This window comes from Oncorhynchus keta, chromosome 23 (assembly GCF_023373465.1).
Source record: "Oncorhynchus keta strain PuntledgeMale-10-30-2019 chromosome 23, Oket_V2, whole genome shotgun sequence".
Lineage (NCBI taxonomy): Eukaryota > Metazoa > Chordata > Actinopteri > Salmoniformes > Salmonidae > Oncorhynchus > Oncorhynchus keta.
In genome coordinates, this window is record NC_068443.1 from 39,989,358 (window position 1) to 40,013,968 (window position 24,611).

General features: G+C 42.5%; 2 protein-coding genes across 3 annotated transcripts in view; one reads left to right on the plus strand and one right to left on the minus strand.

Annotated features, from left to right (window-relative positions):
* Positions 1 to 4,433: 4,433 nt before the first annotated feature.
* Positions 4,434 to 24,611, plus strand: part of LOC118402313 (low-density lipoprotein receptor-related protein 8-like) — a 189,453-nt gene continuing 169,275 nt past the window's right edge. For both annotated transcript variants that reach the window (XM_035800420.2, XM_052477208.1), the window contains exons 1-2: positions 4,434 to 4,554; positions 5,503 to 5,625. In XM_035800420.2, coding sequence (XP_035656313.2) covers positions 4,488 to 4,554; positions 5,503 to 5,625 — 190 coding nt within the window. In that variant the 5' untranslated portion in view covers positions 4,434 to 4,487. The remainder of the gene's footprint in view (positions 4,555 to 5,502; positions 5,626 to 24,611) is intronic.
* LOC127911058 (uncharacterized) overlaps positions 17,358 to 24,611 on the minus strand; it is a 441,684-nt gene continuing 434,430 nt past the window's right edge. The window contains exon 2 of the mRNA XM_052477210.1: positions 17,358 to 17,418. The gene's annotated coding sequence lies outside the window, so the exon portion shown is untranslated. The remainder of the gene's footprint in view (positions 17,419 to 24,611) is intronic.

The following is a 24,611-nucleotide window of genomic DNA, read 5'->3' on the forward strand; positions in this document are numbered from 1 at the left end:
CTCTTTGCTTATTTGATCTGTTCTTGCCATAATATGGACTTGGTCTTTTACCAAATAGGGCTATGAGAGAATGCCAAGTTTGCAAATCTGTCATCAACGCAAAGGGTGGCTACTTTGAAAATGTAAAATATATGTTGATTTGTTTAACACTTTTTTGGTTACTACATGGTTGCATGTAGTTGCATGTGTTATTTCATAGTGTTGATGTCTTCACTATTATTCTACAATGTAGAAAATAGTACAAATAAAGAAAAGCCCTTGAATGAGTAGGTGTGTCCAATTTTTTACATTATAGCCTTATTCTAAAATGTATTAATTGGCAACCATTTCTAAAAACCTGTTTTTGCTTTGTCATCATGGGGTATTGTGTGTAGATTTATGAAGGAAAAAAACATTCCTTAATAAATCTACACACAGTACCCCATAATGACAAAGCAAAAACAGGTTTTTAGAAATTGTTGCCAATTTAGTAAAAAATAAATAACGGAAATATCACATTTACGTAAGTATTCAGACCCTTTACTCAGTACTTTGGTGACGAACCTTTGGCAGCGATTACAGCCTCAAGTTTTCTTGGGTATGATGCTACAAGCTTGGCACATGTGTATTTGGGGAGTTTCTCCCATTCTTCTCTGCAGATCCTCTCAAGCTCTGTAAGGTTGGATTGGGAGTGTCGCTGGACAGCTACTTTCAGGTCTCTCCAGAGATGTTTGATCGGGTTCAAGTCCGGGCTCTGGTTGGGCCACTGAAGGACATTCAGAGACTTGTCCTGAAGCCACTCCTACGTTGTCTTGGCTGTGTGCTTAGGGTCGTTTTCCTATTGGAAGGTGAACCCAGTCTGAGGTCCTGAGCGCTCTGGAGCAGGTTTTCATCAAGGATCGCTCTGTACTTTGCTCCCTTCATCTTTGCCACGATGCTGACTAGTTTCCCAGTCCCTGCCGCTGAAAAACAACAATTGAATTTTCCTTGTTTTACTATCCTTTTGAGAACTTCTGGTCCCCAACAAGGATAATAAAACCAGACACACACACACACACACACACACACACACACACACACACACACACACACACACACACACACACACACACACACACACACACACACACACACACACACACACACACACACACACACACACACACACACACACACACACACACACAATATATTATGTAGTACCTCCTACTTAATTCTTTGTGTGCCAAATGCATTTTCATTCAATCTTGATTCACTCTCGGCGGCAAATTGGCTAAAAACTAAATTCCGTCTGCGTTATCTTCAGTAGATGAGATTCCAATTTGATCTAGTGAATTTCTGACACTTACAAATTCCAAGTGATTTCACAACATTGTGCCATCTATCATTCTCGGTTGTGCTGTGGCCAGCAATTCTGTTCTATGAGTGGGGTTACAGGTTTGAGACTATTTATATTTAGGTATACATTTGCATATTTTTGCATCCAAACTTTGCCTGTGGTGTTCCCATGCCTATTACATAACTAAGCATTACACCTTAAACCTGACAGTGATTTATTTTTTATTTTAACACTTAAATTACTCAGACGGTGACAACAAGTGTAACATCATCTTTGTCTGAGAATGATTATAATTCACTTATCCTTATATTGGGCTCCCGAGTGGCGCAGCGGTCTAAGGCACTGCATCTTAGTGCTATAGGCATCACTACAGACCTTGGTTAGTATCCAGGTTGTATCACAACTGGCCATGATTGGGAGTCCCAAAGGGCAGCACACAATTGGCCCAGCGTCATCCGTGTTAGGGTTTGGCCCGGGTAGGCCGTCATTGTAAATAAGAATTTGTTCTTAACTGACTTAAAAAAAAAATAATAATATTGAAGATCATGTGCATGTACCTTTCAAGAGGTCTAGAGTACAGTCCTCCAGTATTTCTCAGCTGGCAAGGGAACAGATGCCTCTTGCCCATAGCGCTGTGGAGAATGAGACACCCCTAATCAGTGATATTCAGGCCCCCAATTTCTGCTTCTGCTCACTGGGGCGAGAGCAGGTTTCCATGGAGGTCTTGAAGTCAGTTATTGTATTTTTCTTTGCCAAGCACTCTGCTCTGTAATCTACTCAGTTGTATTTGTTTTTGTAGCACTAGAATATAAGTTCCGCTTCAGTTCATCTCCATTAAAATGACGTATTATGCTGTCAGCAATGGTCGTGCCCTAGATTTGACTGACAGCATCATTTGTTCTGTAGATACGGATTATTGCACTTTTTTTTGCCACAGTGCAGCAACCTCATTGTGTTGGGCAAGACCAATAACAGATTCATGGTGGGTAATGAGGGGAAGTAGTAGTGCTGTTCACTCATATGTGGCCATTAGACGAGGAGACGAGGAGCTGTAGACGAGGAGTATTATTTTGCATAATTGTTTGGTGAATAGTCTACTAAGACTAGGGTTGTTAAAAGGATATGGAAGTGTCAAAAGGGAATCGATTCTGTAACTATGCACGCAGGTGGGGACAGCAAAGTCACTTAGGGACTCGCAGACCCTTTTTAAAAGATGCCCAAATTGAGTGTTTTTGGTAAACAGGTCTAGACGTGTTTTGAACACCTGCAGGTGCAAAATTATTTAACCTTCGTAACCTCATTTACGACACCTTCTGTACTCCTTCCACTCCTTCCTTCAGTTTTTCAAGGACAAGACACCAAAATAAACTCACCATTGACCGATCATTCTCCCTCTCTTGGCCAGATCCTCTATCACGTCAACCTTGACTTCCACTGCTATGCCGATGACGCCCAGATCTACCTCAGCACCAAATCTCTCCTCAACCCACCTCTGACCCACATTGAATCCTGCCTCTCTGCGATAAATACATGGATGCAGCAAAACATCCTCAACCTCAACAGTGATACAATGGAACTCCTACTCCTCAAATCCACCCTCAACAAAGCTAAGACCCTCACCATTGACGACACCACTGTGTCTCCCTCCCCCACACAGGCAACGTTGGCGTCATTCTAGACACCACCCTCTCTTTTGACCACCACAGGATAGATGGTCAAATCCTCATTCATCCACCTCCGCAACATTGCCAAAGTCAGGCCCTCCCTCTCCTGTTCTGCCCCTGAAACCCTCATACATGCATTGATCTCCTCCCGTCTTGACTAATGCAACTCACTACTCTCCGGCATCAACTCAAACTGCCTCCATAAGCTCCAAATTGTTCAAAACTCTGCAGCTCACCACACTCAGTCTTGGCAGCACGTCACCCATGTTCTCTGTGAACACCACTGGCTCTCAACACATTGATTACAATATCCTCCTTCGTACCTACAAAGCCCTTCACCACCTTGCCCCTCCTTACCTCTCAGACCTTCTTCTCCCCTACCAACCCACATCCCCAGGTCGAAGCTCCAAAGCTTCAGCGACAGGGACCTCTCCAGGGTTGCTCCTAGGCTCTGGAAGTCCCTCCTTTCAGCCATCTGTGACTCTGAGTCCTTCACCACCTTTCAGGGTCCTAAAGCCCCCCCCAATCTCGCCCCTTACCCTAAACCGGGTTTGCATCTAAACCCAAATCCTACCCTCCTCATACATTGATACAGTACGTCACACTCTTTCCCTTTCTTGAGCCGACCCCTCTCTTTGTTTTTTTGTGTCGGATGTTATATTTTGACTCCTGTTTTTTCATTTTATTTCTACAATTGTAAAGTGATTGTGGGTCTTTAAAGTGCTAAACAAGTCCCATGTCTTATTTGTATAACTATTCTCCTCTGCCTAGCACCTTCCTCTACCTCACTTAACTGCCTATCATGCCCCCCCCCCCCCCCCACCCAAAGTATCTGGCTGGGTATATGTGATTGCGTATATCTCGCTCGCTCTGTGTGTGCGTGTGTGTGCCCCAGGGAAGTGTTTCTCTCGCTTAAATATTTATGTGTTGGCCTACATACAATTATTTTTCAGAACATATTAAATTAGACATTCAATTAATTATTTTTTTAAATTGCGTATTATTGTGGTAGGAGGAACATTAGTTTTGGTCTGTGTTTTCCAGGGGACTCCAATTAGTAAAATATATTAATTCAACCTTAGACCTGTTGTTCGGGTGAGAGCTTTGTTCTGAACGTCCACTGTGAAGTTAATCATTTAAAACTTTGGAAATATATTGCTTTCATCTATTGCAAATAGAATAGGCTACTGTAGCCTAATAACGTTTTTTTCACGAGTTCTTGGTCAATGCATCTTCATATTTGTCTGCCTACTGGCGCGTGTAAAACAAAGTTCAATATTTTCGGCAATTCCCGCCAATGTTATGGCTCGGTGAAGAACATTGTAAAAAATAATTGTACTCGACAGTATTTTTACGAGCACAATTCCCGCCCATACACGCCATCGTCACTGATTCAAATAGCCAGAGAGGTTTTAGTTCGGTGAAGTACCACTGTCGCATCGCTAGAGGAACGGATACTAGGTCAGGCTTTGTTTGTGGATGAGCTCCATCACCTCCTCCCAGAAATGTGGACGGATATAAGGAAACTACTGCTCTTTCATTTGTTAGCCCTGAAACTTCATTCCTCAAAAGGTTTGTCCTATTTTCTTCGATCCTTAAAATGATGGTAATCGGATGAAACTATGCCGGTAATGAGCTAAACGGAGAGGGATCCAGCCTAACGCGGTCTCCTCCGGATGATAGCGAATGATTTCATGCGCTAGCCTACTGTTGCAACGATGTGGGATAACCACTCATTGTTAGTGGAAAACTGAATGAAAATATCACAATACAAATTGTGGTAATTTAAACTGTATGTTTTATGAACATTTATGGGAAAATGTATGGGAAATGTGTGCGTCAGCGTTTACTTGGCAATGTTGACATGTGTTCCTTGGATGTGAGAGCATCCATATAATTACAACATAGGTGGTAGTAGCCTAGGCTACATTAATCTTTGTTTCATTGTAACGATACGATGGTTAGGCCTAACGTGCGCCCACTCCCTTTTAAAATGCTATAATTATAAATGACAGAATCGGTCCTTACAATCGGTCCTTACAATGGGTCCTCACAATGGGCAAAGACATCAGTTCAACTTCTAGTTTTGATTTACATTTGGTTGAGTTGTCAATGTCAACTAACGTGAAATCAATGTGAAATAAACAAACAAAAAATGTACCATGTCATTGCATTTAGGTTAAAAGTTGTGTGAAAAAAACGAAATTCCCTTACACTGATTACTTTTTTCAAACCCAATCAGTTTTCCACGTTGATTCAACGTCATCACATTTATTTTTGTTTGTTGAAATTACGTGGAAACAACGTTGATTCAACCAGTTTGCCAAGTGGGTTATGTGTCTATTGTAGCAAAACAACAGCCCAAAGTGACGCTCATAACGGAATCCTATTTCAATACTGACTGACTGGCTGAATATGCGGCATATCATAGGCATTCATTAGCAAATTACAGTTTGAGCCCATGAGTTAGGTGGTTGGCGGGATGTGCGCGTATTATTGATGTTTTTTCCAACATTGCAGGAGCAGTGGCAGAAGAGTGTGAGGATGGTCAGTTTCAGTGCAATAACAAAAGGTGTATACCGACCATATGGAGGTGCGACGATGATGACGACTGCTCAGACAACAGCGACGAGGAAAACTGTGGTAAGTAAAACAATTCATAATAATGTCTGACATTGCCTTCAAATTGCCTACACGTGACACTTAGGCAACTTTTCAATTTCTAAAAACACACATGGACACTTGAGAAACAGACCATGACTCGGCTACTCAGAATAATAGTGACTTTTTGGCACGTTTGGTGGCGGTGGCGAACTGTGACTATAGGACCATCAGAGGGATCAAAAATCTTCCAATACCTTGTATCAAACTCAAAAATCAAGAAGAAAACATAGCATCACTTAATGTGCCCAACATATCTTCTGTAGATGGAACATTCTAGTTATAGTGAAGGAGGAACAATGCTTTTTGACATTATGAATGAATCAAACAGGCCTGGCCGCGCTTTAGGCTGCCGCACAAACAGAGATAGAACAGGCACGGACACAACATGTGACACACAGCATAAAATAATTGGACCAGCAAAGCAAAAAACACACTTTTTACACAACCTATGGTAGGCCAACACCACTATCACCAAAAGTGACAGCAAAAGTGTCACATCTAAGGTGACAGGGCTTGTGGTGCTGAAAGGACAGGGACCGTAATACCTGTGCACACCATAGCGCTGAAGGAGAGACAGTGTTGGTCAAACAATACAACTGGGAATCCTGCCAAAAACTAGCTCCGACTGGGATGATTATTTTTTGAACTGTCATCAAACTCAGATTTCCAACTCAGGAACTCGGGCCTCTTTCTAGAGCTCCGACCTCAAGATCACTGATGTCATGATTTTGACCTTGTTTATATTTTTTAGTTCCATGTTGTCTTGAAAGCACCAATAGACATTTAATTTCCATTATAATATTTTTTAACAGACCCACCAATTACAAGTCAAAATGTGATTGGTTCATTGCACTGTCACTCCAAAATTCTGCTCTAATAGAGTTTAATGGCAGAGGCCTTCTGTCTAGCTTCTGAAGGCCTAGCCAATGGCTGGCTGAGCTAGATTTTTCTACCCATAGACCACCAATGAAAATAAATCCTGATTGGATATAAATCAGTATTAACCCTTGTCTTTCCAACACAAACTGAAACGATGAAATCAGAAGATCATACAATTGATTGTAAAGATGAAATAGAAATTAAAACAACATTTTATTTGACATTTATTTATAAATCCTTAGGCCTTATCTGAAGGCTTTGAAGGGGCTCCTTATTCCACGCTATTTTGTAGACTATGGTGGTTTGGTCTCGTTCTATCTCCATGAAAATGTATGCCTATGTCAGATAATGTTAAAAGCAAGGAACGTTAATTCTACTCTCCACAGTAGCTATGTTGAATCGGGTGGCTAGTGCCTTGCATGTAAACCATTCCCCTTAATGTTTGAAAGAACAGGTGGATAGGGAGGGGACGCTCGAGGGGCCTGTCATGCCAAACAGTGTCCACCTTCCAAAAAAGTGTCCTCCCTGCATCACAATGGGAATCGATATTCTATTAGCGTCCGTATTAGCGTCCGTTGCTATATCAGCGGTGTGTGATGACCTAATGCATTGAATTTTGGAGATCATTACAGCCACAATTTTTAAAAAAATCCCGCTATGTAAACAAATCAGATTTCTGTGACAATTTAGCTGCTTAAACAACTTTTGTTGAGCTAATAAGATGAAAACAACTTTTGGGTACCTTGTTAACATGTCATCAACCTGAAATCCATGTCTTAAAAGTGGCTATGTTTCGGACATAGCGAAGGAAACGTCTATTCGCTTGACACGTTAATATTACTTACCTTACAGATCACAAAGTCAGCTAATTTCCACTCCATTCATATGCACATCGATTTGATTCATACTCTGGCTTGTCTGGCTGGCGTGTTTTTATTTTGAGCTTGTCTTGTCTACACTGAAACTCTATTATGATTATTTAAAAAAAATCTATATATCTCACATGGCTCATTAGTACACCCTTGTGGTTGAATATATATGTACCTACTGTCGGTCCTAGGCCAACAATGAATAATGTTGAACTAACAAATTACCATCACGGGCTATGTTACAATTTACAACAGTGAACAGCTTGTGAAAGAGTGAGCAGCTTGTGAAACAGTGAACAGCTTGTGAAACAGTGAACAGCCTTGTGAAACAGGTGCGTCAATCGACTCTAGGGGGTTAAGAGAAGGGGACCGAGATGAAAACAAGCAAACACACAGGTTACAGGTAGATCAGGTATTGATTGATTTAAGTGTTCGATTAGACATGCAATAATGTAAATGGCAGTCAAAAAAAGGATATCCGTCTGTCATTTTTTACACCAGAGGGGTTGATGAGTGCGGTAAGGAATGGGAGGAGGTCTCCAGAGATGGAGAAGGAATGGGAGGAGGTCTCCAGAGATGGAGAAGGAATGGGATGAGGTCTCCAGAGATGGAGAAGGGATGGGAGGAGGTCTCCAGAGATGGAGAAGGGATGGGATGAGGTCTCCAGAGATGGAGAAGGAATGGGATGAGGTCTCCAGAGATGGAGAAGGGATGGGATGAGGTCTCCAGAGATGGAGAAGGGATGGGGGGAGGTCTCCAGAGATGGAGAAGGGATGGGATGAGGTCTCCAAAGATGGAGAAGGGACGGGATGAGGTCTCCAGAGATGGAGAAGGGATGGGATGAGGTCTCCAGAGATGGAGAAGGGATGGGGTGAGGTCTCCAGAGATGGAGAAGGGATGGGATGAGGTCTCCAGAGATGGAGAAGGGACGGGATGAGGTCTCCAGAGATGGAGAAGGGATGGGATGAGGTCTCCAGAGATAGAGAAGGAATGGGAGGAGTTCTCCAGAGATGGAGAAGGGATGGGATGAGTGGGCAGATTTTTCTGCAATCAGATGTCACTAGATGCAGAATTTCGTCTGGAGTGAGAGGAGAAAGAGTTGAAGGATGATGGAAGAGACAGAATCAAGAGACAGGAGGTGCTACTTCTTCCTGTCACTTGTAATCGACAGGCAGCCAGTTTCGAAAGGGGGGCTTGAAGCTTGCTCAAGCTGGTCATCGTCTTGTCTCCTCGCCGTCTTGAAACATGGCAGAACCCCTGGAGATCAAAAGCAGAGTAAAGGGAAAAGAGGTGGCGGGATGAAAAAGCAAACACAAAGGCTACTTCATTTTCAATATCATGGGCCTGGTTTAGTTGAAAGCCCTCACCAGGTCAAGGTATAGGCTGTGAGTTTTTTTCATTTTGAAAATTAAGTCCCTTAACCCCCTACTCTATTTTTTCAGTGTTTGATCTGATGGGGCTCAGGTAGGTGTAACAATATGGTGATGACCCCACCCTGCTGTGTAATGGGCTCCGGGACACCTCTGTCATATCATTTACACAAATCTATTGCTTTTAAATTGTTTAACTTGGATCAAACGTTTTGGGTAGCCTTCCACAGCCTTCCCACAATAAGTTGGGTGAATTTTGGCCCATTCCTCCTGACAGAGCTGGTGTAACTGAGTCAGGTTTGTAGGCCTGTTTGCTCGCACATGCTTATTCATTTCTGCCTACAAATCATCTATAGGATTGAGGTCAGGGCTTTGTGACGGCCACTCCAATACCTTGACTTTGTTGTCGTTAAGCCATTTTCCCACAACGTTTGAAGTATGCTTGCGGTCATTGTCCATTTGTAAGACCCATTTGTGACCAAGCTTTAACTTCCTGACTGATGTCTTCAATATATCCACATAATTTTCCTCCCTAATGATGCCATCTATTTTGTGAAGTGCACCAGTCCCTCCTGCAGCAAAGCGCCCCTACAACATGATGCTGCCACCCCCATGCTTCATGGTTGGGATGGTGTTCTTCGGCTTGCAAGCCTCCCCCTTTTTTCTCCAAACATAATGATGGTCATTATGGCCAAACAGTTCTATTTTTGTTTCATCAGACCAGAGGACATTTCTCCAAAAAGTGTGATCTTTGTCCCAATCATCAGTTGCAAACCGTAGTCTGGCTTTTTTATGGCGGTTTTGGAGCAGCGGCTTCTTCCTTGCTGAGCGGCCTTTCAGGTTATGTCTATATAGGACTCGTTTTACTGTGGATATAGATACTTTTGTACCGGTTTCCTCTAGGATCTTCACAAGGGCCTTTACCGTTGTTCAGGGATTGATTTGCACTTTTCGCACCAAAGTACGTGCATTATTATTATTATTATTTTATATTATCTCTAGGAGACAGAATGTGTCTCCTTCCTGAGCGGTATGATGGCTGCGTGGTCCCATGGTGTTTATACTTGTTGCATACTATTGTTTGTACAGATGAACGTGGTACCTTCAGGCATTTGGAAATTGCTCCCAAGGATGAACCAGACTTGTGGTCTACAATTATTTTCTGAGGTCTTGGCTGATTTCTTTTGATTTTCCCATGATGTCAAGCAAAGAGGCAATGAGTGTGAAGGTAGGCCTTGAAATACATCCACAGGTACAGCTTCAGTTGACTCAAATGATGTCAATTACCCTATCAGAAGCTTCTAAAGCCATGACATAATTTTCAGGAATTTTCCAAGCTGTTTAAAGGCACAGTCAACTTGGAGTATGTAAACAATTGTTGGAAAAATGACTTGTGTCATGCACAAAGTAGATGTCCTAACCGACTTGCCAAAACTATAGTTTGTTAACAAGAAGTTTGTGGAGTGGTTGAAAAACGAGTTTGAATGACTCCAACCTAAGTGAATGGTAACGTCCGACTTCAATTGTACATGTGCCTAACAAGTTGGAAGACATTGGTTGTTGAAATACTAAAGTTTACGTACATCTCCACCCTGTCTTTCTCTCTGTTTTTCTGTTTTTCTCTCTTTCTCTTTGTGTCTCTCACTTGTATCCTCTTTCTCACTTACTTTTGTTCTCTGTCAGTCTGTTTCTCTCTCTCAATTCAATTCAATTCAAGGGCTTTATCTCTCTCTCTCTCTCTCTCTCTCTCTCTCTCTCTCTCTCTCTCTCTCTCTCTCTCTCTCTCTCTCTCTCTGTCTCTGTCTCTGTCTCTGTTTCTCTCTGTCTCTCTCTGTCTCTCTCTGTCTGTGTGTGTGTGTGTGTGTGACAACTAGTTAAGGGCAGTTGGTGTGACCATAATTGCTTACTATTGCTTAATCCATTTGTTTGATCTGGGTTAACTTATAGCTAGATACCTCAATATGACATAGACATATACTGTAACTAAATGTATAGATTTCAACATGTAGATGGCTAAGTATTGAAAAATGGCTGTACACTAAATCCTTCCAGTGATCTAATAATAGTTAACTACTTAACGTTTCCCTGAATTGTGAATTTCTCTGCCCCCCCTACGAATGTTGCGCCTCTTGTCGAGATCACTGGTACCTTCATAGTACTTTTGGCTGGTTAGAAAATAAAATTAAAACTCCTCGAGGGATGCCATTAAAGTGCAAGCTACATACAAACAGAAAGGAACAATAACAGTTAGCTAGCTAGCTAACGTTAGCTAAATATAACTTTCTGGCTAGCAAGCTGACTAGGCAGGCTGTTAGCTAATATAATAATAATAATATAATAATAATAAATAATATATGCCATTTAGCTGACGCTTTTATCCAAAGGACTTACAGTCATGTGTGCATACATTCAATGGGTGGTCCCGGGAATCGAACCCACTACCCTGGCGTTACAAGCGCCATGCTCTACCAACTGAGCCACAGAAGGACCACAGCTAGCAATGTCAATATTTATTCCTATTTAACAATATTTTCTTATATAATGACAGAGTACCAGTCAAAAAATTTGGGCACACCTACTTATTTAAGGGTTTTTCTTTATTTCTACTATTTTCTATATTGTAGAATAACAGTGAAGACATCAAAACTTTGAAATGACACATGGAATTATGTAGTAACCAAAAAAGTGTTAAACAAATCAGAATGTATTTTCTATTTGATATTAAGCTGTCACCAAGGCAAAGGGTGGCTACTTTGAAGAATATAAAATATATTTAGATTTGTTTAACACTGTTTTGGTTACTACATGATTCCATATGTGGTATTTCATAGTTTTGATGTCTTCACTATTATTCTACAATGTAGAACACAGTAAAAATAAAGAAAAACCCTTGAATGAGTTGGTGTGTTCAAACTTTTGACTGGTACTAGCGACATGTGGTAAAGAAAGTTTTGTCTATCCAGTCTTTTCAGTCTTCTGAAACAGTAGGTAGCAGGCAGGTAGTCACCCTCAAAACACTGTCCTTGGAGAGCGATTTTAAGTTAGTAAATTTGCGCTGATCGAGCGAGCGCTTATGAGGTGAAATAAAACTAGAACTGTCCTCTGCGTCCTCCGTCCTCCACGACCGCTACAGAGGCAAGCAACGGGCGCTTTGGTTCATTACATAGGCCGGTCAGAATTTTGCCAGTTCTAGAAACTGCCCTAGCAACAGAAGCTAGAGCTCATCGAATTCCCTTGTGACGTGGGGGTTGGGGACACTTTTTGTCAGGTGGACACTATTTGGCATGATGGGCCCGATTTTGTGTGCAGGTGATTTAACTCCTTCTGTCGAGAGTTCCTGGCTATTTTTCATTTAGGGCAGTGGTGCTATGTTTGGTTCTCAGGCCTCAGGGGCAATTTGTGGTGGAGGCGTGAACGATGATTGGACAGCACATCTTCCCATCTCTTCCCACCCACATAGAGAAACCAGCTGACAGATAGTATATAGCAGCCTATGAGAGCCTATAGAGAGAGCTTTGATAGTTATCCAGAATCCTGTCAGACTCCCTCAGAAAAAATAATAGAATTCCAATCCCCTTGCTCTTTGTGTACCCAGCCCGTGTCCTATATTTTCAGGAGAAGCACAAACAAAAACATTGGTTGTACTCTTGGCATGCGTTTCTCTTTTGTCTCTCTGGGTTAATTGTGGCTCAAGAGAAATTCCTACTGGTACCCACTCTGTGCACAACTCTCTCTGTCTCCCTCTCTTACGAACATGAACGTACGCGCACACACACACACACACATGTTCACTATCTTTCTCTCTTCTCTCTCCTTTGTGTCTGTCTTAAGGCTTCTGCATGCTTCGGTTTGGCGTGCTTGCGTGCTGCCTTAAAAGACCGTTGCTTGAAAAATGAGAAAAAGCAGCAATAGTACTGTTTGTCCAGGATACACTTCCTCAAAATCGTCCCAATTAATCTAAAATAATTCAATAAATCTTTCATTAATTTGGACGTTTTTGCCGAGATCTTAGTTGTGCAGTTTTACATCTATTTCTCAAGTAAAAGACATGTGCATGAAAACGAGTCATCAATCGTTGAATGACAACAAACACTTACCGTGATTGCTGGACTATTAAGCTCACCTGAATATAAACCGCACCCACTGAATTATTAAAAAATATGTATTTTGTACATAAATACGCCGCACATGTCTATACGCCGCAGGTGCCTGCCGGTACATTGAAACAAATGAACTTGGTCACTATCTTCCTCCTCCTGTGCACTAAAACCACTGAAGTCATCTCCTTCGGTGTCGGAGATGAATAGCCTCAGAATTGCTTCATCCGATGTTGGATCGTTTTCATTGTCGCTCTCGTCACTTTCATCCGGAGGCAAATACCCCGCTGAGCTCATGCTGCCCCTTCAACACGCAGCAGTCCAGTGCTTTCGAAACCCGTTGATGATAGTGGATTTTTTGACAATGCTCCACGCTGTCAGGACCCACTGGCAGACTTGACCATAAGTTGCTCTTCGCATGCAGCCTGTTTTAATGAAGGATTTCTCCCCACTTGTCATCCAAGACTCCCACTGAACAAGGAGCGCCACCTTAAATGCACGATTTACACTGATGTCGAGTGGCTGCAAATACTTTGGGCCATCTGCTTTTCTTCCCTCTGAAAGCTTTTGTTGTCTTTTTGCACTGAGTCAGTTCCTCACGCTGCTGTTTCCAACGTCTTATCATCGACTCATTAAGGCCAAGTTCCCGTGCAGCAGCTCTCATTCCTTTTCCAACAGCCAGATCGATCGCCTTCAACTTGAAAGCTGCATCATATGCATTTCTCCGTGTCTTTGCCATGATGAGGGTGACAAAATTACTACCGTAATCAGAATGATGGGAAGTTTGAGAGCGCTCGATTTTACGTCACATTATGTGACGGTGCTCAGTTTTTTGGCGGCATGAATCTTGTGAAAGCGGGAAAAATCCATAAATTAGCCGCGTCATTGTATAAACCGCAAGGTTCAAAGCGTGGGGAATAAAGTAGCGGTTTATAGTCCGGAAATTACGGTAATTGAAAAATCCCTACTGTTGACCAATGGCCAACGAAGGGGTGTAGAGTTCATCTCCAAGCCTCTCCGCTTGTAGTGTGCATGAACAGCTGAAAAAACCCTTGCCTGGAATAGAGTATAATGGCTGGAATAGAGTGTAATGGCTGGAATAGAGTATAATGGCTGGAATAGAGTATAATGGCTGGAATAGAGTATAATGGCTAGAATAGAGTATAATGGTTGGAATAGAGTATAATGGCTGGAATAGAGTATAATGGCTAGAATAGAGTATAATGGCTAGAATAGAGTATAATGGCTAGAATAGAGTATAATGGCTAGAATAGAGTATAATGGCTAGAATAGAGTATAATGGCTAGAATAGAGTATAATGGCTGGAATAGAGTATAATGGCTGGAATAGAGTATAATGGCTAGAATAGAGTATAATGGCTGGAATGGATTGCATCCGCTCCATTCTGGCCATTATTATGAGCCCTTCTCCCCTCAGCAGCTTCCATTGACCCACACACACACTTTGTAGAGCATTTAGATCTATTGTGGAGATAAAGCCAGTCTCCGGAGGCCGCTTGGTATCCTTGCCCCCTCGTCTCTGACAGTGACACCAGCAGGTTGAGTCCTCAGGCCTCAGTGAAAACAGGTCATTTGGAGCTTCTCTCTTCGTCTCCCTAAAAGATTAATGTGTCACTGTTCCACACCCGCGATACTGTGTGGGACATTTTTGTTATCGTTTTTTTTGTTCTTTGTTATTTTCTATTAAAGATTAAGGGCATCGGTCTGGTGGACACATTTTCTCCTTCTTTTACTGTCCAACAGGGCTGGTGGCTTCAATTCCGTTTCAATTCTGTCAATTCAGGAAGTAAACCACATTTTTCTCATAGAGGAACATTGACATTTCTGTTTACTTCCTGAGTTGACTGGACTGACATGTAATTGACTTGAATCCTGCTGTACAACGGAATGTTACGTTTGGGTGGGTTGCATTTTGGAAATGCCAGCTTTGCAAATACCTCTGGAAGTTGTATTTGTCACATGCTTCGTAAACAACAGGTGTAGACTAACAGTGAAACACTTACTTATGGGCCCTTCACAACAATGCAGAGAGAGCGAAAAAATAGAAATGATAGAAAAATAATAACACAGGGATTCAATACACAATGGGTAACGATAACTTGGCTATATACACAGGGTACCAGTACCGAGTTGCTGTGCAGGGGTACGTGAGGTAGATGTATACATATAGGTAGTGATAAAGGGACTAGGCAACAGGATCGATAATAAACAGTAACAGCAGCAAATGTGAGTCAAAAGAGTTAGTGCGAAAAGGTTCAATGCAGATAGTCCGTGTAGCTACTCGTTCATTTAAATAACTATTGAGCAGTGGCTTGGGTGTAGAAGCTGTTCAGGGTCCTGTTGGTCCCAGACTTGGGGCACCGGTAATACTTGCCGTGCGGTAGCAAAGAGAGCTGTCTATGACTAGGGTGGCTGGACTCCTACTATGTGTAATCAGGTCCGCGTCCTTACTAAACATTGATAGGAGCACTCCAAACAAAAGACAATGACTAAATTGACAAAACTTGTAAATGGAATGAAATAAACAAAAACGTGTTTCTCGTTTCTCACGTGTAGGATAGGTTGTTTACTCTGCAAACAACATGTCCACTCTGACAATGGGAAAGGTAAAAGACTGGAATAATAATATATTGATTGCATTAACAGAAATTACCGTAACCAAGCAAACATTGTAGATGACAAATTATAGGAATTGATGGTAAAAGTACTACTGTTGATATACAGTATTTAATGGGGAATTGATAGACACAAATGCAAACAATTCACACGATGAAGTTATGAAATAATGACTGAGCACAAATTGGCAGGAGAGAGTGCATTCTGTGCACATCTCTCTCCAGAGCCACACTCCCCTTCTTCTTGGACTGTTCCATCCCTGCGGCCTCCGCAATGGATTAGTCTCGGCCTCCGCAATGGATTAGTTCACTGAGATCAGTGTGAATCAGACGGGTGTCTTGTGTGCCATAAAAAAAAAAAACTATATATATAATATATATAGGTGTATATATATAGTGAATATATATATATATATATATATATATATATATATATATATATATATATATAATATATGTATATATGTATGTATGTATATGTATGTGTATATATATATATATATATATATGTATGTATATGAATGTATGTATGTGTATATGTATGTGTATATATATATATATATGTATGTATATGTATGTGTATATATATATATATATGTATATGTATATATATACATATACATTTACACACTCCGGTCAAAAGTTTTAGAGCACCTACTCATTCACATTTACATTTACATTTACATTTAAGTCATTTGCAGACGCTCTTATCCAGAGCGACTTACAAATGGTGCATACACCTTATGACAACCAGTGGAACAGCCACTTGCATCTAAATCTTGTTGGGGGAGAAGGGGGGTGAGAAGGATTACTTACCCTTACTTACCCTATCCTAGGTATTTCTTGAAGAGGTGGGGTTTCAGGTGTCTCCGGAAGGTGGTGATTGACTCCGCTGTCCTGGCGTCGTGAGGGAGTTTGTTCCACCATTGGGGGCAGAGCAGCGAACAGTTTTGACTGGGCTGAGCGGGAACTGTACTTCCTCAGTGGTAGGGAGGCGAGCAGGCCAGAGGTGGATGAACGCAGTGCCCTTGTTTGGGTGTAGGGCCTGATCAGAGCCTGGAGGTACTGGTGGTTCCCCTCACAGCTCCGTGGCGAGCACCATGGTCTTGTAGCGGATGCGAGCTTCAACTGGAAGCCAGTGGAGAGAGCGGAGGAGCGGGGTGACGTGAGAGAACTTGGGAAGGTTGAACACCAGGTGGCTGCGGACGTTCTGGATGAGTTGTAGGGGTTTAATCAGCCCAGCCAACAGCGAGTTGCAGTAATCAAGACGGGAGATGACAAGTGCCATTAGGACCTGCGCCGCTTCCTGTGTGAGGCAGCACTCTGCGGATGTTGTAGAGCATGAACCTAAAACGGGACACCGCCTTGATGACTAAATTGACAAAAGGTTCTTAGCGCTCTGGGAGGAGGACACAATGTTGTCAATGAAATCAAACGGGCAGTCCGTTTCCCGGGAGGAAGAGGAGCTCCGTCTTGCTGAGGTTCAGCTTGAGGTGGTGATCCGTCATCCACACTGATATGTCTGCCAGACATGCAGAGATGCGATTCGCCACCTGGTCATCAGAAGGGGAAAGGAGAAGATTAATTGTGTGTCGTCTGCATAGCAATGATAGGGAGACCATGTGAGGTTATGACAGAGCCAAGTGACTTGGTGTATAGCGAGAATAGAGAGGGCATAGAACAGAGCCCTGGGGGACACCAGTGGTGAGAGCGCGTGGTGAGGAGACAGAAACGCCACCTTGTAGATGACCTGTCAGGTAACGCAATAGGAATGCCCAACTCGGAGAAAGGAGGATCTGATGGTTGATATCGAAGGCAGCCGATAGGTTAGAAGGATAAGAGCAGAGGGAGAGTTAGCTTTGCAGTGCGGAGCGCCTCCGTGATACAAAGAGCAGTCTCAGTTGAATGACTAGTCTTGAAACCTGACTGATTTGGATCAAGAAGGTCATTCTGAGAGAGATAGCGGTAGAGCTGGCCAGGACGGCACGCTCAAGAGTTTTGGAGAGAAAAGAGAGGGATACTGGTCTGTAGTTGTTGACATCGGAGGGATCGAGTGTAGGTTTTTTCAGAAGGGGTGCAACTCTCGCTCTCTTGAAGACGGGAGGGACGTAGCCAGCGGTCAGGGATGAGTTGATGAGCGAGGTGAGGTAAGGGAGAAGGTCTCCGGAAATGGTCTGGAGTTCAGAGGAGGGGATAGGGTGAAGCGGGCAGGTTGTTGGGCGGCCGGTGTCTTGTGTGATTTCATCAGGAGAGAGGGGAAAAAAAGCATAGGGTAGGGCATGAGCAGAACCAGCGGTGTCGTTTGACTTAGCATGTACGAGGATCGGATGTCATCGACCTTCTTTTCAAAATGGTTGACGAAGTCATCTGCAGAGAGGGAGGAGGGAGGGGGGGAGGATTCAGGAGGGAGGAGAAGGTGGCAAAGAGCTTCCTAGGGTTAGAGGCAGATGCTTGGAATTTAGAATGGTAGAAAGTGGCTTTAGCAGCAGAGACAGAGGAGGAAAATGTAGAGAGGAGGGAGTGAAAGGATGCCAGGTCCGCAGGGAGGCGAGTTTTCCTCCATTTCCGCTCGGCTGCCCGGAGCCCTGTTCTGTGAGCTCGCAATGAGTCGTCGAGCCACGGAGCGGGAGGGGAGGACCGAGCCGGCCTGGAGGATAGGGGACATAGGGAGTCAAAGGATGCAGTAAGGGAGGAGAGGAGGGTTGAGGAGGCAGAATCAGGAGATAGGTTGGAGAAAGTTTGAGCAGAGGGAAGAGAAGATAGGATTCAAGGGTTTTTCTTTATTTGTACTATTTTCTACATTGTAGAATAATAGTGAAGACATTAAAACTATGAAATAACACTTATGGAATTATGTAGTGTTAAACAAATCAAAATATATTTGAGATTTGTCAAATAGCCACCCTTTGCCTTGATGACAGCTTTGCATACTCTTGGCATTCACTCAACCAGCTTCACCTGGAATGCTTTCATGGAATGGGTTTCCATGGCTGAGCAGCCGCACACAAGCCTAAGATCACCATGCGCAAATGCCAAGCGTCGGCTGTAGTGGTGTAAAGCTTGCCGCCTTTGGACTCTGGAGCAGTGGAAACACATTTCACCATCTGGCAGTCAGACGGACGAATCTGGGAAAAGGCTAATGGTCCAAATGCATAGTGCCAACTGTTTGGTGGAGGAAGAATAATGTTTCGGGGCTGTTTCTCATGGTTCGAGCCCTTCCTGGTTAAATAAAGGTTAAATAAAAAAAATAGGCCCCTTCGTTCCAGTGAAGGGATATCTTAGCTCTACAGCATACAATTACATTCTAGACGATTCTGTGCTTCCAACTTTGTAGCAACAGTTTGGGGAAGGCCTTTTCCTGTTTCAGCATGACAATGCCCCCGTGCACAAAGTGAGGTCCATACAGAAATGGTTTGTCGAGATCGGTGTGGAAAAAACTTTACTGGCCTTCACATAAGCCCTGACCTCAACTCCATCGAAGTCCTTTGGGATGAATTGGAACGCAGACTGCGAGCCAGGCCCAGTCGCCCAACATCAGTGCTGGACCTCACTAATGGTCTTGTGGCTGAATGGAAGCAAGTTCCTGCAGCAATGTTCCAACATCTAGTGGAAGGCCTTCCCAGAAGAGTGGAGGCTGTTGTAGCAACAAAGGGGGGCCAACTTCATATTAATGCCCATGACTTTGGAATGAGACTTTGAACAAGCAGGTTTCAACATACTTCTGGTCATATAGTGAATATAATAACTCTGGTAAAACACAATTTTCAACAGCGCATTGGAAAAACAATAACGTAGCAAATTACAGCGGTTGACACTAAACTAGTAAAGCCTAATATTGCCTAAGCCATTTTACAAGCATTTGAATGCTGAACGTGCAGATATGCAAGATCGGGAATATACCTCTTTTTGGTCAGCGCTTGCTGCGCATAGTGCGCAGTTTGTCTCGGCTACTACTGTAGCCTGGGGTTGTTCAGCATGCAAAATGACTTGTAGATCAATGACTGTCAACGCAGTTACGTGCTTAGATCGACACTGAAGGAGAGGAAGCATCAGTTATCACAAAATATGTCTTTTTGGAAGGAAGGGAAAAAGTAATATGAAAAAAAAAAACATTTTAGTGAACAGGCGATTCGCAATGTTTGAATCGATTTTCTGACATGCATGCTAGATTTGGATCAGTTTGGCGTCTTGTGGACTGATGCACTCTTGTCTTAAACATTTGGACCGTGGACCGATCTTTATAGGTGAATTGTTACATCCCGTAGTTTCCAACCTATTTTGTGCAGAAGGAGAGAATGGGGAGAATTGAGATGTTTCAGAGAGCAAAGCCATTCCAGAAACTACTGCCCAATTATTTGGAGTGATTCTTCCTAATGTTCTGGTTAAAGAACTACTGTGCTGCGTCATGTTTGAAAAATGTGTGTGTGTGCGTGTCCAGTATTGTGCATTTATACTGTATAAAGTGCTGTGTGTGTATGTTGGAGATTGAGTCAAATGCTATGAAAACTTTGAAGGAATCTGTTCTGTGTTCCTTTGGCTTGAATAAAGCGTTGCATTTCTTAGGAATATGGCCATTTCCTTGGGTAGACAGACAGGTGCGTTCTCAAACCAACCATCTGATGGTGGTACTGATGCTAGTCTGTCACTGTTCCTGGTCTCCATCCCCCACCATCTTCTCCACCACTACACCATCCTCCTCTTGCTACTCCATCCCCCACCATCTTCTCCACCACTACACCATCCTCCTCTTGCTACTCCATCCCCCACCAGTCCTCCCCCTAAGCACACCCCACTCTCTCTTAATCCCATGCCCTCCAACTCTCATCCTAGCTCCATAGACCCCACTGACTGGCCCCCCTCACAAACCCTCACACACTGACACACACACTTGCATGCATAATCTCACACACTCAGGCATACGTGCGCAAGCCCCAATCACACACACACACTGGCATTAGCGGCACATTTTGCACTCACAGCTTATTTTTCTGCTTCTGAATTATGAAAAAATTCGAACAATCAATTTAGTTAATATGCAATACCACTACACCATTGTGATATGCTCTGTTGTTACGTAACTTAGTTATTCCATTCTCGGACAGAATTTTATAATGCAGAGACACTCTTCTCATCTTCTAACAAGTTGACAGCACTGTGGATCGCACAAAGGAATCCTGTATAGCATTCTGAAGTCATATTTGTGCCAACCCTGACATGGTGCCGAATATAGCAATATCTCCCAGGATGCGTCCCAAATGATACCCTATTCCTTGTGTAGTGCACTACTTCTGACCAGGGCCCACTATAAAGGGAATAGGGTTCCATATGGAACGCTGAGTTTGTCTCTCCCATGTATTCTTTTAAACCGTCCCTTGAAAATCTCGCTGGCCGCACTCTTTTCTCTTTCTTTTATTGGGTTGTCATCCAGATGGCAGATTATACCATATCTAGGCCTATTCCAACAACAATAGGCTACTCATGAATATAACATGTTTTGATATCGACACCAGGAGAGGGAGGCTCTCCATTGTCCATGTCAGGTTGAAACAGTTATGTTTGTCTATAAACAGACATTGACATTTTAGTCATTTAGCAGACGCTCTTATTGTGAGTAACTTACGAACCAGTTAATTCAACTATGGTAGGTAAAAGCAACCACATATCACAATCAGTCTCAAGGCCATCAGACTGTTAAACAGCCACCACTAACATAGAGAGGCTGCTGCCAACATACAGACTCAAATCTCTGGCCACTTTAATAAAGGTATCACTAGTCACTTTAAATAATGCCACTTTAATAATGTTTACATCTCCTACATTACTCATCTCTTAGGTTTATGCTGTATTCTATACCGTCTATTGCGTCTTGCCTATGCCGCACGGCCATCGCTCATCCATATATTTTTATGTACATATTCTTATTCCATCCCTTTACACTTGTGTGTATAAGGTAGTCGTTGTGAATTTGTTAGATTACTGCGCTGTCGAAACTAGAAGCACATGCATTTTGCTACCCTCGCATTAACATCTGCTAACCACGTGTATGTACCAATAAACTTTGATTTGATTTACAAGAAATTGCTTCTTTCTACAAATATCAGTGCTCGTCTTGTATAAGTACGAACAATGGACAAGAACAACAGTTAGCCTAAGTTTGAGTCCTGGTCTATTTGCTCTATTTTTATAGCTAAGATAAATCCAGGCTTGTCTTTTGGAAGCAAAGTGGGGTAAAAAACCTTGGACTCTCTCTCTTCTCACCACCGTTTGTTTATTTCTTCTTTCTTCATACCAGGTGTGCATCCCAGATGGTACCCTATACCCTGTATAGTGCACTACTTTTGACAAGCACTAGACCTATATAGGAAATAGGATGCTATTTTGGATGCACACCAAGTCTCCGATTGGATGTGGTCTCTTCTTATTCTGTGCCAAAACACTTCATCCAATACCCACCACAATCCGCTTATATCAGGAAGTTATTTTGGGTGGGGGCACCAGTTTGATTGGCGGCAGAGGTTAGTCATGACTTTGGAACTGCAGTGTTGCTGTGTCCCAATGCAGCACTCAATCCCCGTTGTGCTTTGGGGACAAAGAGATGATTTATTTACCCACGTTGACAGTACTGTCTTCTGTTCTGACCGCAAAAATGAACGCTTTTTAGAAATGCATTGCCTTCTGTCATGTGGTTGGTTCCACGTTTGCAGTATTAATTTCGCACAACTTAAAAACCGACAACAGTTCAATGGTTCAGGTTTGCAATGTCTTCTGACAGCCAAACAACTAAAAGCCTTTCAGAATGTATTTCCTCCTGTCCTGATATAGTGTATTCAGACCCCTTGACTTTTTTCACATTTTGTTATGTTACAGCCTTATTTGGATCATATTATTTATTTGTGTTTTTTTATTTTATTTCATTTAAACCTTTATTTAACTGGGTCGCGAATGACTGGGACGCGTCCATAGATACAGAACAAAAATACTTAATGACTGTGTCTCATGTCTGGCAACCAAACCGATAGAACGAACGAACGACCAGCCGGCTTGTGCAGCAACCTTAGATTTGTGTCGGGACTATATCTCGTGTAAGGATGAAATTATATGTTTTTTATGAAAATATGTCAATCATTGTTTGAATATGTTGGTAACCCGTATAAAAGTGATGCCCTCGAAACCGGTGTTTGGAGGATATATTGGCATTAGGTCCTAGATGAAATCAAGGGCCAGCAAACCGTGCCAATATATCCTCCAAACACAGGCTTCGAGGGCATTATCACTTAAGTCCGCCACAGTTTTTTTAATGATCCTTTAAACCACTACTACTAGTTTGATGGTTGTAGCCGTCAATTGTTCCATTAACATCACCCATATTAGCAAACGTATTTCATTTAAAACTTCACATTTCTTTAGTATATGCTACTTATCGTAATGAAGAAAATCAGCAAAATGCCTGCGATAAGCGATCAGTATGGTCGTTGTCGATCATTTTTGGTTTATCGGACCCAGCTTTACTCTACGAGCATATCCAGTTCTAGTGTGGGATCTCTGCTAGTTTTAAAGTTGTGGCCCATTTTAAACAGATAAATAGACATAGTAGGCAATGTAACCAATCACAGTCCTCCTTTTACCTGTATCATTGCACATCTTTCAAGTTCCTTGGTGCCCACATCACCAACGAACTATCATGGTCCAAACATACCAAGACAGTCGTGAAGAGGGCACGACAAAACATTTTCCCCCACAGGAGACTGAAAAGATTTGGCATGGATCCCCAGATCCTCAAAAGGTTCTAAAGCTGCACCATCGAGAGCATCCTGACTAGTTTCATCACCGCCGGGTATGGCAACTGCTCGGCATCTGACCGTAAGGCGGTACAAAGGGTAGTGCGTACGGCCCAGTACATCACTGGGGACAAGCTTCCTGCCACCCAGGACCTACATAATAGGCGGTGTCAGAGGAAAGCCCTAAAAATTGTCAGACTCCAGTCACCCAAGTTATAGACTGTTTTCTCTGCTACCCCACGGTAAGCGGTACCGGAGCGCCAGGTTTAGGACAAAAGTCTCCTCAACAGCTTCTACCCCCAAGCCATAAGAATGCTGAACAATTCATCAAATGGCCACTGGACTATTTACATTGACCCCTCCTCCCTTGTGTACACGGCTGCTACTCTGTTTATTGTCTATGCATTGTTCATGTGGATAATCTTGTGACAAAGCTTACATCTAAATTAGGTTTTTATTTTTGTTAAAAGGCAGGCTTCCCGTTTATGGCTAGAAAGAAGCTTGTTAATGTCACACCCTGACCATAGTTTGCTTTGTATGTTTCTATGTTTTGTTTGGTCAGGGTGTGATCTGAGTGGGCATTCTATGTTACATGTCTAGTTTGTCTATTTGTTTGGTCTATGTTTGGTCTATTTCTGATATGGTTCTTAATCAGAGGCAGGTGTTAGTCATTGTCTCTGATTGGGAACCATATTTAGGTAGGCTGTTTGGTGTTGGGTTTTGTGGGTGATTGTTCCTGTCTCTGTGTTTGTTTGCACCAGATAGGCTGTTTAGGTTTTTTCACGTTTATTGTTTTTGTATACTGTTTGTGTTTTCATCTTTATTAAAGATGGATACAAGTAACCACGCTGCATTTTGGTCCGCCTCTCCTTCAACTCAAGAAAACTGTTACAGTTAAGGCCACTTTTCTCTATGTAATTTATTATGTTGACTTGTTGTGTATGCATTTAAATAAATAAATAAATAAATATATATTTCACCTTTATTTAACCAGGTAGGCTAGTTGAGAGCAAGTTCTCGTTTACAACTGCGACCTGGCCAAGATAAAGCAAAGCAGTGCGACACAAACAACAACACAGAGTTACACATGGAATAAAACAAACATACAGTTAATAATACAATTGATAAAAAGTCTATATACAGTGTGCGCAAATGAGGTAAGATAAGGGAGGTAGGCAATAAATAGGCCATAGTGGCGAAATAATTACAATTTAGCAATTAAACACGAGTGATAGATGTGCAAAATATGAATGTGCAAGTAGAGATACTGGGGTGCAAAGGAACTAAATAATAAATAACAGTATGGGGATGCGGTTGTTGGATGGGATATTTACAGA